The 14378-nt window shown below is 31.5% G+C and overlaps 1 protein-coding gene across 1 annotated transcript; it reads right to left on the reverse strand.

Annotated features, from left to right (window-relative positions):
• Positions 1-13000: 13000 nt before the first annotated feature.
• Positions 13001-13663, reverse strand: LOC108691230. The gene is made up of 2 exons (XM_018198905.1): positions 13424-13663; positions 13001-13366 (listed from the first exon to the last, which is right to left on the reverse strand). Exons 1-2 carry the CDS (start codon positions 13661-13663, stop codon positions 13001-13003), a joined length of 606 nt encoding a protein of 201 aa, XP_018054394.1.
• Between the last annotated feature and the right edge of the window lie 715 nt (positions 13664-14378).

A 14378-nucleotide genomic window follows, 5' to 3' on the forward strand; every position in this document is an offset into this window, starting at 1 on the left:
ATCTTTCCTTTTTTTCGCGAAACACGTGTCTCATATTTTTATATATGTAGAATATAATAGCAAATTTTAAAAAAATAAAATGACGATGTTTCAAAGATGTCTGGTTTAACAGGGAATGCCTCATAAATTGTAAGTCTAATTGAAAGTAATTGGATTGAAGGAAAAGTTCTGTGGTATTTTGTTAGCTCAAATTTATATATGCAATATCTTTGTTAAAATTGATCAAAATTTAAATTTAAAAAAAAAGAGTTTTTAAAAACTTGAAATCTCTATTTTCGAATGATTATATTTTTTGAATTCATATGAGTTTTGTAATTTTTCTATATAAAAAACTAACTGAGCTGAAAACAAAAGAAAATTTTTCTTCTTATTCATTTTGTGAAGTATCAACACAAAAATTTCAACTAACTGTAAAAGTTTGGAGTTTTTTTTATAAAAATGTTTTTAAAAATGTTTGTACGACTTTTTTGTTCTTGAGTTATTCGTAAGTTAAGTAAAAAGGAGCATTCTGAATTTAATTGCTCATAACTCTATTAAAAATCATTATATTGCAATTAAAAAACTAATTCTTAAAGCTGAAATGTTGCTCTATCAAATAGTACGTCCAGCGGACTTCTACGACTTTTTTCTTTTGTCGAGATCTGGAATTCGTTGAAATAAAGAAACAGCTACGAATAACGAACAAGTTGGGCGTTATAGCCTAGAGAAAACTAAAAATTTTCTTTTCCCACAGTAAAAACTAAAACAAAGAATTCAATATCTCCTCATAAATATCACTCCAAGATAAACTAAAAATCGGTGCACATGCATGAGCGGCGGGACCGAGGAAGGAAAAGGACACCGAGTCTGTGTCCCTCGGGTACTGCGATTAAAATAATAAATATGTCATTGAAAGTGTAAGAAGCATCAAGATACTTTTTAACGGTCAAATCGTGAACGATTCTCACGAGTCCGTGATCATAAAATCTAAGAAGCGACACACAATGTTCAGGGATCTTGGATGGTGTGCCGATGCTACATGTGCGCTTCCTCGACATAATGCACGTGCGCTTTTCTCATAAATTTTAAGATCATAAAATTAAGGATGACACTTCCACACGCTACAGATTTCAATCAATGTCCTTTTCACCCTTGATTAATTAGAAAACAAGAATTAGATTCCATAACCTAATTAACGAATCTATCTACCAATCAATGCGCTGTTATTCAGGGCAGATTACTATAAAAACTTCGATTACGCAGGTCAGCGTCTGTGTTTTTTTCTAATTTCTCTCTGGGAACAAACGTAGCGATTTGAAGTTCTTATTTTCTTAACCGGCCAACACTTAAAAAAAAAAGTTTAGAATCAGTGCGGGAGAAACTCCATCGACCTCGCATACTTAGTCAGAGTAAGAGATTTAGAGTCCGTGCTGAAGAAGTATCACCACCTCGCACATAGCCGGAAGACTCTCACCAATGAGCAGTAGTAAGTCAGTATTTCTCTATCTTCTGGTTCCTCTCGCCTTTTCTTTCATTATCTCATTTCATTATTTCATTTTTTTTATTTATTTTTATTTTATTATAGACCTCTCCCCGGTCACTTGGATTAAGTTCCATGACCGAAAGCCAGGACATACGTATTAACATATCTGATGTTAAAGTGCGTCCTTGTGGCATAACTCAGTTTGGGTTCTTTCAAAACTAAAACTACGTTCGACTCATGCTCCGCTTAGCGAAGCACGAATTATGAAGGACTTCGTTTGATCCTCGGCTCGTTAGAAGCCTCAGAATACAGCGAAGTGCCTCCTGATTTGCGTCGGTCCTTCCCCTTTAGTTTCGTTACGGTCTGGAGTCTGGACATAACCAAATCGGCCTAATAATTCGATTCCTATTGCGTTCATCCCCTCAGTTCCATGCATGCAGAACTTAGACGTAACGTTAGCCTTATATAACTATTGCACAATGGAAAAAAGGACAATAATATCATATTTTAACTCAAAAAATAAAATATATATTCTATTTGTTAAAAAATTGGTAAGTACACCACACACATTTGATAGAGCAATGTTTCAGCTTTAAGAATCTCTTTTACAAATTCAATGCAATAATTTTTAACGGAGTTATGAGTAATCAAAATCAGAATTCTCTTTTATATAATCTGCGTATATTTTATATAATCTAACTTGATAACAAAAAGTCATAAGAATATTTTTTAAAAGTGAACTTTTCTAAGAAAAAGCTTTTATGTCAGATAATTGAAAATTTCGCAACACATATATTCTGTATATAATTTTGTGAACTAACAAAATTCCACAGAACTTTTTCTCCACCCAATATATACTAATAAAGTCATTTTAAGAAGAAAACATGTAAAAAATATTAACTTACTTTCATACTAATGGTATGTACAAATTAGTACAAATTAAATCATATTATATTTTTCTTTTATTTTGAATTGATTCTGCGCTTAAGATAGTATCGTATAGGAGCGGATTGTGGAGGGGCAATCGCCCAAAGCGCGTGAGGACACCGTTCGATGGTGAAAAAAAATTACTGTTCAAAAAATTGCGTTCTATTACTGCAAAACGCAATTTTTGAACAATATTTTTATTTCCCAACAGTAATTTTTATTTCTCCACTGTGCGGTATTTGAGAATGAGTTGATAAGCGAAGTGGATATTAATGAAGTAATAAAGCAACTTTCTAAGGTTTTATAATTAATATTGATTGATTATTCTCCATTTTTCTTCGATTTAAGAGATTCGTATTATATTGAGTCGTTCGGAAAGTTCGTGCCGCAAAGTTAAATATAATAAATGAAATTAAAAATTTAAATCTTCTGCGTTTCCATTTTCCTTCAAAATCGGCACAACTTTCCGGACAACCCAATATTTATCTATAGTTTTTTTAAGCGAATTTCTAAATCGTTTTTAATTAATTAAAAATGTAAATTGCTAATTAAAAATGTACTGTCACTTCTTGTTTAGCATATGTTAAAAGTATTAACATCAATGCAATTATCTTTTGATATCTGATTACTCCTCCTCAAAATAAGTATTATGTATGTATAAAGCGTATCATTACCTCCAAATAGTAAAAGCTTCAAATAAATCTTAAAAAAAGTCATTTTGCGATACAATCACCTTAATATTAGGTGAGAAAAAGTTCGAGGCGTTTTTCCCGTTAGATGTAACGGGAAAAACGCCACGAACTTCTTTTCATATCTAATATTAAGTTAGGCGCCACGATTTTTTTTTAAATGGCACACGGTACAAAATTATCAGTAATGATATAATTTAGTACAAAATAAGTACTAAAAATTCCAACAGGTCCGATTTGATTCTTCTAATTTGGTCCTGCTAGCTTTATAGAACTGAGAGCGCCCATTGTATTCCACTTCTCGGATTTTAGCATGGTATTATTGACCTCAGCAGATATTTATTTTCAAAAAGAGTACGCAAAACTTAAACGAGCATTTTAATTCCATTATTTAGTGCCTCGCTCTAAAACACTTATCTGACGCAAAAATTATCGAAATCACCTTCGTTGCTGCATGTGGCTCTGGCATTTTAAAAATAATGCAGTTGCTGGAAATAAATATTGGCCAACATTGTAAAATATTTGCCAACATTACAACGAGTTGCAGGACAGGAACAGTGCCGATTAAGCAGCACGAAAGAGGCTCGCACTTCTCGTAGATTGCAACTAACGTGATGAAACGAATTTTATAGAAAACGGAAAGTTTGATGTACGGGTTTGAAAAAACAGATTATCGATAAGTTGCGCCAAAAACACTACTTTTCGATACCGAAAACTTTAAACCCATTTTTCTCAAAACCTTTTTCGAATTTGGCGTTCAAAAATATAATCAATAAACTAGAATGAAGCTGGATCCTTAATAATGCTTAAATAATTCAAGTCGAAAAATCCTCTACTATTTTGCAATTTTCGCAATGGTTAATTACTAAAAAATTTTTCGGCTCAGTTTAGTCCGCTCTATCTACATAAAAGTGCTTGACAAAAACTTATGGGACACCCTGCTGTATAGACATATAAATACATACATATTGCGAAAATTATAAAATAATAGAGGACTTTTCTTCTCAGTTTAATCCATTCTGCCCCTGTGCGAAAAATTTATCATTATTTTCCAAACATCCTGTATATTATAGATATATACTATATACATAAATGTACATGCATATGTATATATCATATTTGTAGTCATTCAAACTGTGCGTCAAATTAGTTTTCCGAACTTATTAAAAAACTACTGTAATAATATTCGACCAATCGACTTCTTGTAAAGTTTTTTTAGATAATTGTCAACCTAGATAAACAAAAAACTTTTACTAAAAAATCAGTATAAACAATTATTTTTGCATAAATAAATCACAATTATTTGTTCAAAATCGTTCCTTTTTCTTCAAAGTTCCACAATTTTTACAAGTTGATACTTTTCTTCTATTTTTTTTTTAATTCATCGAGAAGAAAATATTTAATTAAAAAAATTTTTTTGTCTTCTTGTTTTAGGCAAGAATTACAAGGCTCCAAATTGCGCATCAATTTACAATTTCGATGATGAAACACGATATTAATTAATAAATAACTTTTTATTGTAGTCATTATTTATTTATTAAAAAATTATTTTGTATTCTTCAAATGTACAACATTCTTAAAGTTTTGGAAAGATCGGCTTCATAGTTTATTCTTAAAAATTCACAAAAAAAGCTATTTTTCAGTGTTTTAAACCCCTTTAATTTAGAGACAAAAAATTGATATTAAAATATATTTTTAATAGAGCCGATCGAAAAGAGAGATCAAAGCATCTATTATACTTTGCATCGCATACACATACGAAATGTGAATATTCCATCAACAACTGAGCAAATCAGTACAATTGTACTCACTGTTTTGCAGGTAAGGGTTTCGATCGATTTTCCACAGTCATTGACCTCCATGGTTACGTTAATGCCGTCATGTCGCGTGAGTTCAAATCGTAGTCCTTTCACGATTTTCACGTTACTGAAGCCATGAATCCTTTTCCAACATCATGTACAAATAAAATAAACAGATATGTTCATTAACTCTCAATTACATGAGTCATTTGGACCAAGGTGAAAATTTAGTCGGCCGCTATTATTGTACGTTTATATTACAGAATTGAAGTAAAGTACATATATTACAGAATTGAGGTAAAAAACTTAGAACATTTCTCTATCGATTGCCGTGATGTAATTCCTTCGTTGTTATCTTGACTGTAATTGTGATGCAATAAAAGTTTGGTTCAGGTGACTTAAACCCGTTAAATGTAAATTCGATAGATTTTTACCGAAAGTGAAAATTCGTTTTTAGTAAGTACCTGTTTATTAGTGTATTTAAGTATATGTGTTGTCTTCTTATAGAAAACATATATTTATTGTCAAAAAAGCATTTTTGAGAAAGGCGTCTTGGTGAAACGATCGCTCTATTTCTTCGGAATTATAAAATCGTAAGTAAATAAATAATGTAATCGAAATTATTATATATTTAATATAAAATATTTTCATTGCATTTGGTTTAAAAAAACAAAATACCCAACACACTTCTGATATCATTTTTCCGATCGTGCATAAAAATGCCCCCACTTTAGTCGCGCAAATAATTCTACTTTTTAGAATGACTCACTATAACGTATTTTTTTTTCTTAAAGTTCGTTTTTTTCTTTTCAAAACATTACTTATCTTTATCTGTATCTTTTTTTATCATAAAGATTTTGAAAAAAAAGCACTTTTATTTGCACTCTTTTTATAGATTGTTCTTTAGCTGACTTTTTCAATTTATTACCAAAACTTTTTTATATTTTGATATTTCGATTTTATACATTTTAGCCTTCCATAAAAAAGAAATATTTTCTATTGAGATTTGTGATAATAACAGAGCTAGTCAAAGATGACGTGAGTGACTTGAACCCAGATATGGGATCCAGAAATTAAGATTAAAACTAGACATGTAATTGAGTTAACAACGAAATCTTCTATTTATAATAAGTAAGAAGCAACGCCTGTATCAGTCAAAGCTAGATCTTAAATGTTTTAAATAATTTCATATGAATTTATGTACTACGTTTATAGTCTCTTAAATTGCGCGCCGAATTGATTTTCCGGATTTAGAAACGCAACTGAGCTAATATCACAAAATAAATTGATTAGCAATTTAATAATTTGATATTCAATTGGCATTTTAAGAAGATTAGATTTTAATGTATTGAAAATCTGTAAATAAATTGAGTCGAAATAAATTCACATGAAATTATTTAAAACACTCAAGATCGAATTTTGATTGGTATAAACTTCTTTTTATATTGTTTTTTACTTATTGTGTATTCACATTATACAGTACTAATAAATTGTTTATTATTGTTTTCTATTTATGTTTCTTTTTTTTTCAAAATGATTAAGTTTTATTGTTACTGTAATATCATATAAACATAAAATGTGTAATAATAATTAGAGTATAAAGGCTCGTATGATTGTTATGCAAATTAAACAGAGTTGTAGCTTATTTCGAGCTAATAAAGAATGACTTTAAATAAATTAACACAAAATACAATGTAATATTCGAAAATACAAAATTAATCAATTAACATAAGATACAATAAAATTAATATATAATTCAAACGTTTCGGCTTACAAAGCCTTCTTCAATGTTACAAACCGATAAAACATAACGAATATATGAAATACTTATAATACTACTGGCGATGTATCGATTTATACAGGAAACGAACGTTAATGTGTAAAACGATAAAATAAAAAAATGAAAAATATTTCGAATAATGAAGCTATTTCAGTCAATGATAGTTAACATGATGGATAAAAATGAGTTTTGCCAAATTTCTCGGTTGAAATCGAAAATCCAGTTTATCACAGACTTGAATCAGATGATTTAAGAACTTATTTGATACAAATATTTTATGATATTCTGTAGAACGAAAAGAAATTATGAATAATAAGAACACTAAGAATATGAAATATAATATTAAATCTCAAACTCATATTAATATACATATATAAAATACTGTATTAAAACACTTAAATGGAATTTAGACAAGGTACATAAAATTTAGACGTTGACTGTTACTCAATTGACTGACGTACAGGTCAAACAAATAAAAGTCAATCGAATGAATTGGGTTGTCCGGAAAGTTCATGCCGACTAACTTATATAATTTAATAAATGTATACTAAAATTTAAATTTTCTGCGTTTAAATTTTCCTTCAACATCGGCACGAACAATCCAATAATACAAAACTGTATTAATAACAATTTATGTTCGCGTATGTCGTCAAGTATGTTAAAATAAGAAATGTCCAATAATTCGGTATCTTTCATTAAATTTGAACTGTTTTTTTTGTTCTTTTATATGAATCATTTTAGAGATATTTCTTTTGCGGAAATTCTTTTCAAAATCAAGTGTACCAATATTTTCCCAATTAAAATTATGATTTGTTTCAGTGATATGTTTCATGATTATCTATTGAGTGTTTGGACTGATCTAATTTTATATTATTGCTAATATCTAATTTTCTATTATTGCTAAGATCTAATTTTATATTATATTAATTTTATATTATGTTCTTTGATTCTAATCTGTAATTGTCTCTTCGTTTGCCCAACGTAAGAGGCAGCACAATTATTGTAATTTAATTTATATACTTCATTATTTTTTTTCATGTTGATTTTATCTTTATGAATTTTGAAGAATTTATTAAGTTTGTTTAAGCACTTATAGCAATCAAATTTATAAATTTGTTAATTGACTTAGAGATTTTTTTTTTATCATGAATCTTATGTATGGGAAAATCATTAAGTTTCTTCCCGCTCTAACGGTGCCTCTGGAATCTGAATTTGTGCTATTGGTTGTCAATGCAAATTTTTTAATAGCCAAACTTTTTTTCAAATTCATTCTATTAATACAATTAAAAATCATTCTTAAATAATAAGATCGTTGTTCTTAAGAATTTCTATTATTAGTTTTTATTGTAAAATATAGATTTGATAAGATCGTTCTATCTACAAGACTATATTATATAGCTCCAATCTTGTGACATGTAAGATGACTCGAAAAAAATGATAAATACCTGCCTGAGAACGTCTTTTTATGATATCAGTCTAAAATAATTGTATTATCTTTATTGATGACCATGAATAGATCCAGAAAATTCAAACAATGGTGTTCCTCGTATTCAATTGTGAATTTAAGTTAATCCATGTTAATTATTAAATAAATTTAAAATATAAAGATGCCTTATTCTTAGATGCAATCATAAAACATCGTCAATCTAAAATAAGCGAAAATCAAGAGAATTCAACACCAAACCTTTCATCACAATATTAGATATAATAGGGGAACCCATAGGTATGCCAAATGTTTGTTTATAAATAATTCCATTAAACGTGAAATACGTAGATGTCAAGACAAATTTAACTGCATTAATAAATTTATCTTTAAAGATATTCATGACACATTAGAAGTCCCTTTTATTTAATTCATTTAACAAGATCTAGCGGGATTTGGTGAACAGAGAAGTTACATCCAATCATTTTTATTGTATCAATTGTCATCCAGCTAATTTATTGTGAAATTCGAAACTATTTTTTATTTAACTCTTTGCAGGAGGCATGTTGTCGGAAATGATATATCTAGAGACACGGTAGTATCTCGGCGCTAAGCCAAACGCAGCGACACTGCTATGGTTATTTTACGCGAGCCGGCGAGTTGTGACGGATTATTGGATAAGGGCTAAATCGATCAGGTTCTAAGTGTGCCCAATCGATTGCATCCTCTCGGAATATGTAATGAAAGTGTTTTTTGTTTTTTCTCTATGTACCCTACAAAGAGATATTGCGATGTAAAATCTGAATCTTTGATATTTCGTTTTGTCATTATTATTAACATCATCGATCAAAGGAGAAACATTTCGTTTTTTTAATAATAGACGACTTTTGATCTATCTAATCAACGTTGGCACTGCCATTATTAAAATCAAGGCCAATAGAGATTATTCTTCTTATTTTCATTTTTCACTAAAAATTCATTTTTATGTAAAAATGAAAATAAGAGATATAACCTCCATTGGTCTTGATAAATATTATTCAGAATATGATCCTAAACAATATTCATGAAGTTTTAGCGTTGGTCAGATATTTTGCATAATGCCAATGCTGACGGTACTGTAACTCTCAAGCTCTATAACTCGAAAAGTACTTAATAAAAAATAACTATTATAGTATTTTAAAAAACTCTTGACATCAGTTATTAGATTCTAGCATCAAAAATAGGGTGTTCTATTTAAAAAAGTCGATGCAACCTAATTTGATCTCAGCGATATCACCCAAAGTCAAACTGATAAGATCGGTAAATAAATCTTTTTAAACCTTACAACTTTTGTCTAAAACATTTTTCTATAAAACTTATATTTTCTAAGTTATTAGGTGTACAACTTTGTTTCCGCCGTTTTCCTATAGATGGCTTTAGCGGTAAGTGGTGGTCGAAATAAATAGATCATAGACGTCATATAATAAACTTGGGCATCTGTCAACATAACCCCATAGAAATATTAGTCGATTTGTGTCTGCATCATAAAGTTATTCTCGATTGAAAATGTCAGTTTACGAGCCAAATTCTCGTCATTTGCGGGAGGTTTTAATTTTTTGCAATATGAAGAAATCTGCGGCTCATCGAATGCTCTCAAATACTTATGGTGAGGCCACTATTAGTGAATGAAGAAAGAACGTGTCGTGAGTGATTTCAACGCTTCAAGAACGGTGATTTTGACGTCCAAGGTCATGCTCTGTATTTGGTGGGACCAGCTCGGCGTAGTGTATTATGAATTGTTAAAACCGACTGAAACAGCACACAGGCGATCGGTATCGAATGCAATTGATGCGTTTGAGCCGAGCATTGAAAGACAAACGGCCGCAATACAACGAGAGACACGATAAAGTGATTTTGCAGCATGACAATGCTCGATCCCATGTTGCGAAAGTGATCAAGACATACTTGGAAACGTTGAAATGGGAAGTCCTACCCCACCCGCCGTATTCTCCAGACGTTGCTGCCTCTGACTATCACTTGTTTCGATCAATGGCACACGGCCTGGCTGACTAGCACTTCCGGTCTTATGAAGAAGTGAAAAATTGGATCGATTCGTGGATAGCCTCAAAAGATGACCAGTTTTTTCGACGCGGGATTCGTACGCTACCCGAAAGATGGGAGAAAGTAGTGGCCAGCGATGGACAATACTTTGAATCATAAATGTATAACCAGTTTTTTACAATAAAGCCTCGAATTTCGGAAAAAACGGCGGAAGCAAAGTTGTACACCTAATGTTAAGAGATATCGACTTTTTCTCCCCATCCAAGAGGGGGGGATAATACATATTATTCTAAATTATTAGCATATTTTATACAGAAAGATATTTCTCTATTTAATTATAAAGAATTAATTAATTTTTTACATATCTATCATATTTTTATATCTTTCATATATATATATATATATATATATGTGTAGAAAGAGAGAGAGAGAGAGAGAGAGAGAGAGAGAGACTTATCAAATCATCTATGTAATGTATTTATGTACATTGTTAAATTTATTTATATAAGACAAATAGACCGAGTCAAAAAATCCTCTATCATTTTACAATTTTCGCTGTAATTAACGAGATTTTTAGCTTGCCGAACAAACAGATAAAATCGATGTATAAGACAACTTTAAGATATCTTTTAGAATTCTTTATGAAATATCTGAAAGATATTTCTTACAGAACTCTTAAAGATATCTTAAAGCTGTTTTATATATTTTAGATTTTAGACATTTCGCTTATTAAATAACTAAAAAAATTAAAAATTGCAAAATGATAGACTTTTTATCTTGACAGTTTGTCTGCTCTATCTGTTCACAAGAGGCAAGAGGTATGTCAAAAAGTTTGGAATACCTTTATAGACTATATAGACTATATTTTTACAATATAATTCTCGAGGTGATATTAATGTTATCATACGAATGTCATTAATATTTCGACGTATGCCATCATATTGCTGTGAATTTGCAGCTTGTCGCAGCTTGTCGACTTGATGACAACAAAATGCTGTTATGTTGCAGAAATTAATTCATTGTAGAAATATACATACTAGTGTTAATAAGTTGCCATCAATATGCTGTAATCAGATGTCGAATTTATAGTACCTAAGACGCACAATGACGAAGAACCTTGACTCGAATTTCTAGAAATTGATTGCTTCAACGATTGTCAGCAACATGATAGCAATCTCAGAAGCATTTGGCTATCTGGAAATATATATATTACATAGAGTTAGGAAAGTTACTATAAAAGTTCCTTATAAATTACTTTTTAGGTTACTTTATCTTAAGTCGATCGGCACAAACGACTTCTTGGTTGCATTGTATTTTCGCTTAGACACATCAAATATCACCAAAACATAAAATAATTTGTTATATTTAAAGATTATGTGTTTCGCGGATTTTCTCCGTGTCCAGATCCATTCTTGGAATGTCAATGTTTCGTGAACCTTGCAGTCATCAGGACAAGGAGCAACCTAATTCTGAGCTGTCCTCCGGGCTGCTCCTTTTATACAATATTACACTACTTATTGGAGTAGTGGAGAAAAAGAATTGTGGATGGAGGGAGCTAAACGGGGGAAATTGATCAGTCTTCAATAACCGGGAGAATGGTTTTCCAAATTTTATTTAGGTTGCCATTATCTCTATTTAGATTGTTAGGGTGTTTTTGTATCTTTACAGCTTTTCTACACTTGCAAAGTATAACGTAATGTTGGCTATTGTGGTCGTTTTGTCAAATAATATTTGATGTCCTATTTCGATGTTGTGGTCTGATAATACTAACTGCATAGCATGTTTTAGCCTGACATCACGTTGGTATTCTTTTATCCGTAGGTTGACCATTTTCCCGGTTTCTCCAATGTATACTTGCCCGCAGGAAGAAAGTATTTTATATACCTTGCTCCTGCGGAGCTGAGTGGAAGTCTTTGATCTTTAGGATTTCTTAAGATTTGTCCTATCTTTTTGGGTGTTTTGAAGATAATTCAGATATTGTATTTGTTTAATATCCTATCAATTCGATCTGTTGTTTCTTTAACATATAGGAGAATGGATAGGATCCTTTTGTTTACATGTTTGATTGTTTTGATTATGTCTTATTTATCATGCCCGTTTTTCTATAAGGACCAGTTTTCTATAGTTTTAGATGGTTCTGTCTATAGATGTTCTTTATCAAAAATGAAAATTCTATGTACAAGTGAGTTGATTGCAGACAGCAGTTTTTATGCTGGATGGTAGCGACTCAGCATGTAGGTATCTATCTGAATGTGTTGGTTTTCTGTACACTTGATGGCTTAAGGTACCATTAGCTTTCTTAGAGACTATTTAGAAGAATATCTAGGAAGGGGAGTTTTCCATTTTCCTCTATGACTATAGTGAAATGAATATTTAGATGTTGATTGTTGAGGAAAATAAGGAATTTACGGATTCTGTCATGTCTCCATATCACAAATGTGTTATCTAATATTCATAACGATGTATTCATAACGAAATCAAATTTCTGGTTTTTTGGGTGTTTTTTCGAGAGCCTCTTTCTCAAAACGCTCCATGAAGAATGTTGGCGATTACAGAAAAAATAGGAGAGCTCATGCTGCTCCTGAAATTTGTTCATAAAATTGTTATATAGGAGAAGTATATATTGTTATATAGGAGAAGTCTATAGGAGAAATAAGAAGTTAAGCAGTGCTCTATTAGCGGGATGAAGTCGGAGAGGGCTTCATGTGAGGCCTTTATTATGTTTAATGTATCTTTTATTGGAACTTGTGTGAAAAGGGATTTTACATTGAAACTTATACGTAGGTTTGTGGAGCGTAATCGAAATTTTTGGATCTTTTGTATAAAGTCCGTTGAGTTGGTTATGTATGATTCGGATTTTCCAATGAGGGATTATAATGTTTATGCTAAGAAGCAGGATAAGTTGTATGTCAGGGAGTGTATAGCGCTGACAATCAGTCTGAAAGGGATGTTTTGTTTGTATATTTTTGATAGTCCGTATAGTCTTGGTGGAAAAGGATTCATAAGTATTAATGTTGATTTGGTTTTACTAGAAATATTGCTTTTTTTCACTAGGATCTTGTTTTGTGCGATTATATTAGTTGGATTTTTATCAAGTTTTTTGTATGCTTTGTCCGAAAGAAGGTTCTTCATCTTTTTCTTATAATCTGATGTGTTCATGACGACTACAGTCGTGTTGCCTTTGTCGACTGGAAGCACGATGATGTCTGTGTCTCTGTAAGGTCTTGAAGGGCCAATCGTTTTCATCTAGTGATATTTGGTGAAGGGGGTTTGAAAAGAATATTGGTTACTTGTGGATATTACCTGCTTGTTTTGATGGAAGTCGGTTGACTCTATTTGGCTGATAATCTCTTCCTGTGGAATCTTTCTAAGTGCCATTGTGAAGTTAGGACCTTTGGCAAGCGCAAATATAATGTCTTGAGACAGGTCTTTGTTGGATAGGTTCTTGACATTAAATAAAGAGGGTTGTAGATTTTTGTGAGGGACAAGCTTTATGTATTTTTGATGATTTCTATCTTTCAGAGGATTGTATGTGAGCTCCATGGCTTGTTCGTATGTAATACAATCTAGGGTTTACAGATATCATGCTGCAACGTGGCGGATAGGAACAGATGGAGTTTAATTTAGGTTTTATGGGAGCCTTGAACTATTTGTGATTTAGTGAAATGGATGCGTTCTTTGATGAGGATGAAGCTGGTTTATTGAAGGATATTTTTGAATTGTGAGTTCCTAGGTAGTTCTTGAATTGTAGAAATTTTGGAATGCTGTTATCCTTGCAGCGTTTTAGGAATGCCAGGTTTGATAATTTCTTGGCTAGGAAAGACCTGAGCTGAAGACCTTGCTGAAAGTATTTACTTTAGCAAGGATACTCTCCCCGTAGAGATATTTGAAAATATTCTTGAGGCTTCCACAAGTGCGTTCTATGTAGATTATGCATTTCACGGGTTTCTTCCGTGTCCAAATTCTTGAAATGCCAACGTTTCGTGAACTTTGCAGTCACCAGGGCAAGGAGCAGCCTGATACTGAGCTGTTCCTTTTATATTACGCTACTTGTTGGAATGGTGGAAAGAAGAGAATTGTGGATGGGGGGATAGGAGAGATGAGGGAAATTGATCGGTCTTCAATTTGTTATATTGTATATTTATCTAACTTCAGTACAGTTTCTAGAAAGTGATTAAAGCACATCAAATAGTATAATTTGTGCTCGCACAAGCGATAAATGTTCTGCACTCGGGCTTAGAGATAAATGCCCTGATTC

The sequence above is a fragment of the Atta colombica genome, unplaced genomic scaffold (assembly GCF_001594045.1).
Source record: "Atta colombica isolate Treedump-2 unplaced genomic scaffold, Acol1.0 scaffold43, whole genome shotgun sequence".
Taxonomy (NCBI): Eukaryota; Metazoa; Arthropoda; class Insecta; order Hymenoptera; family Formicidae; genus Atta; species Atta colombica.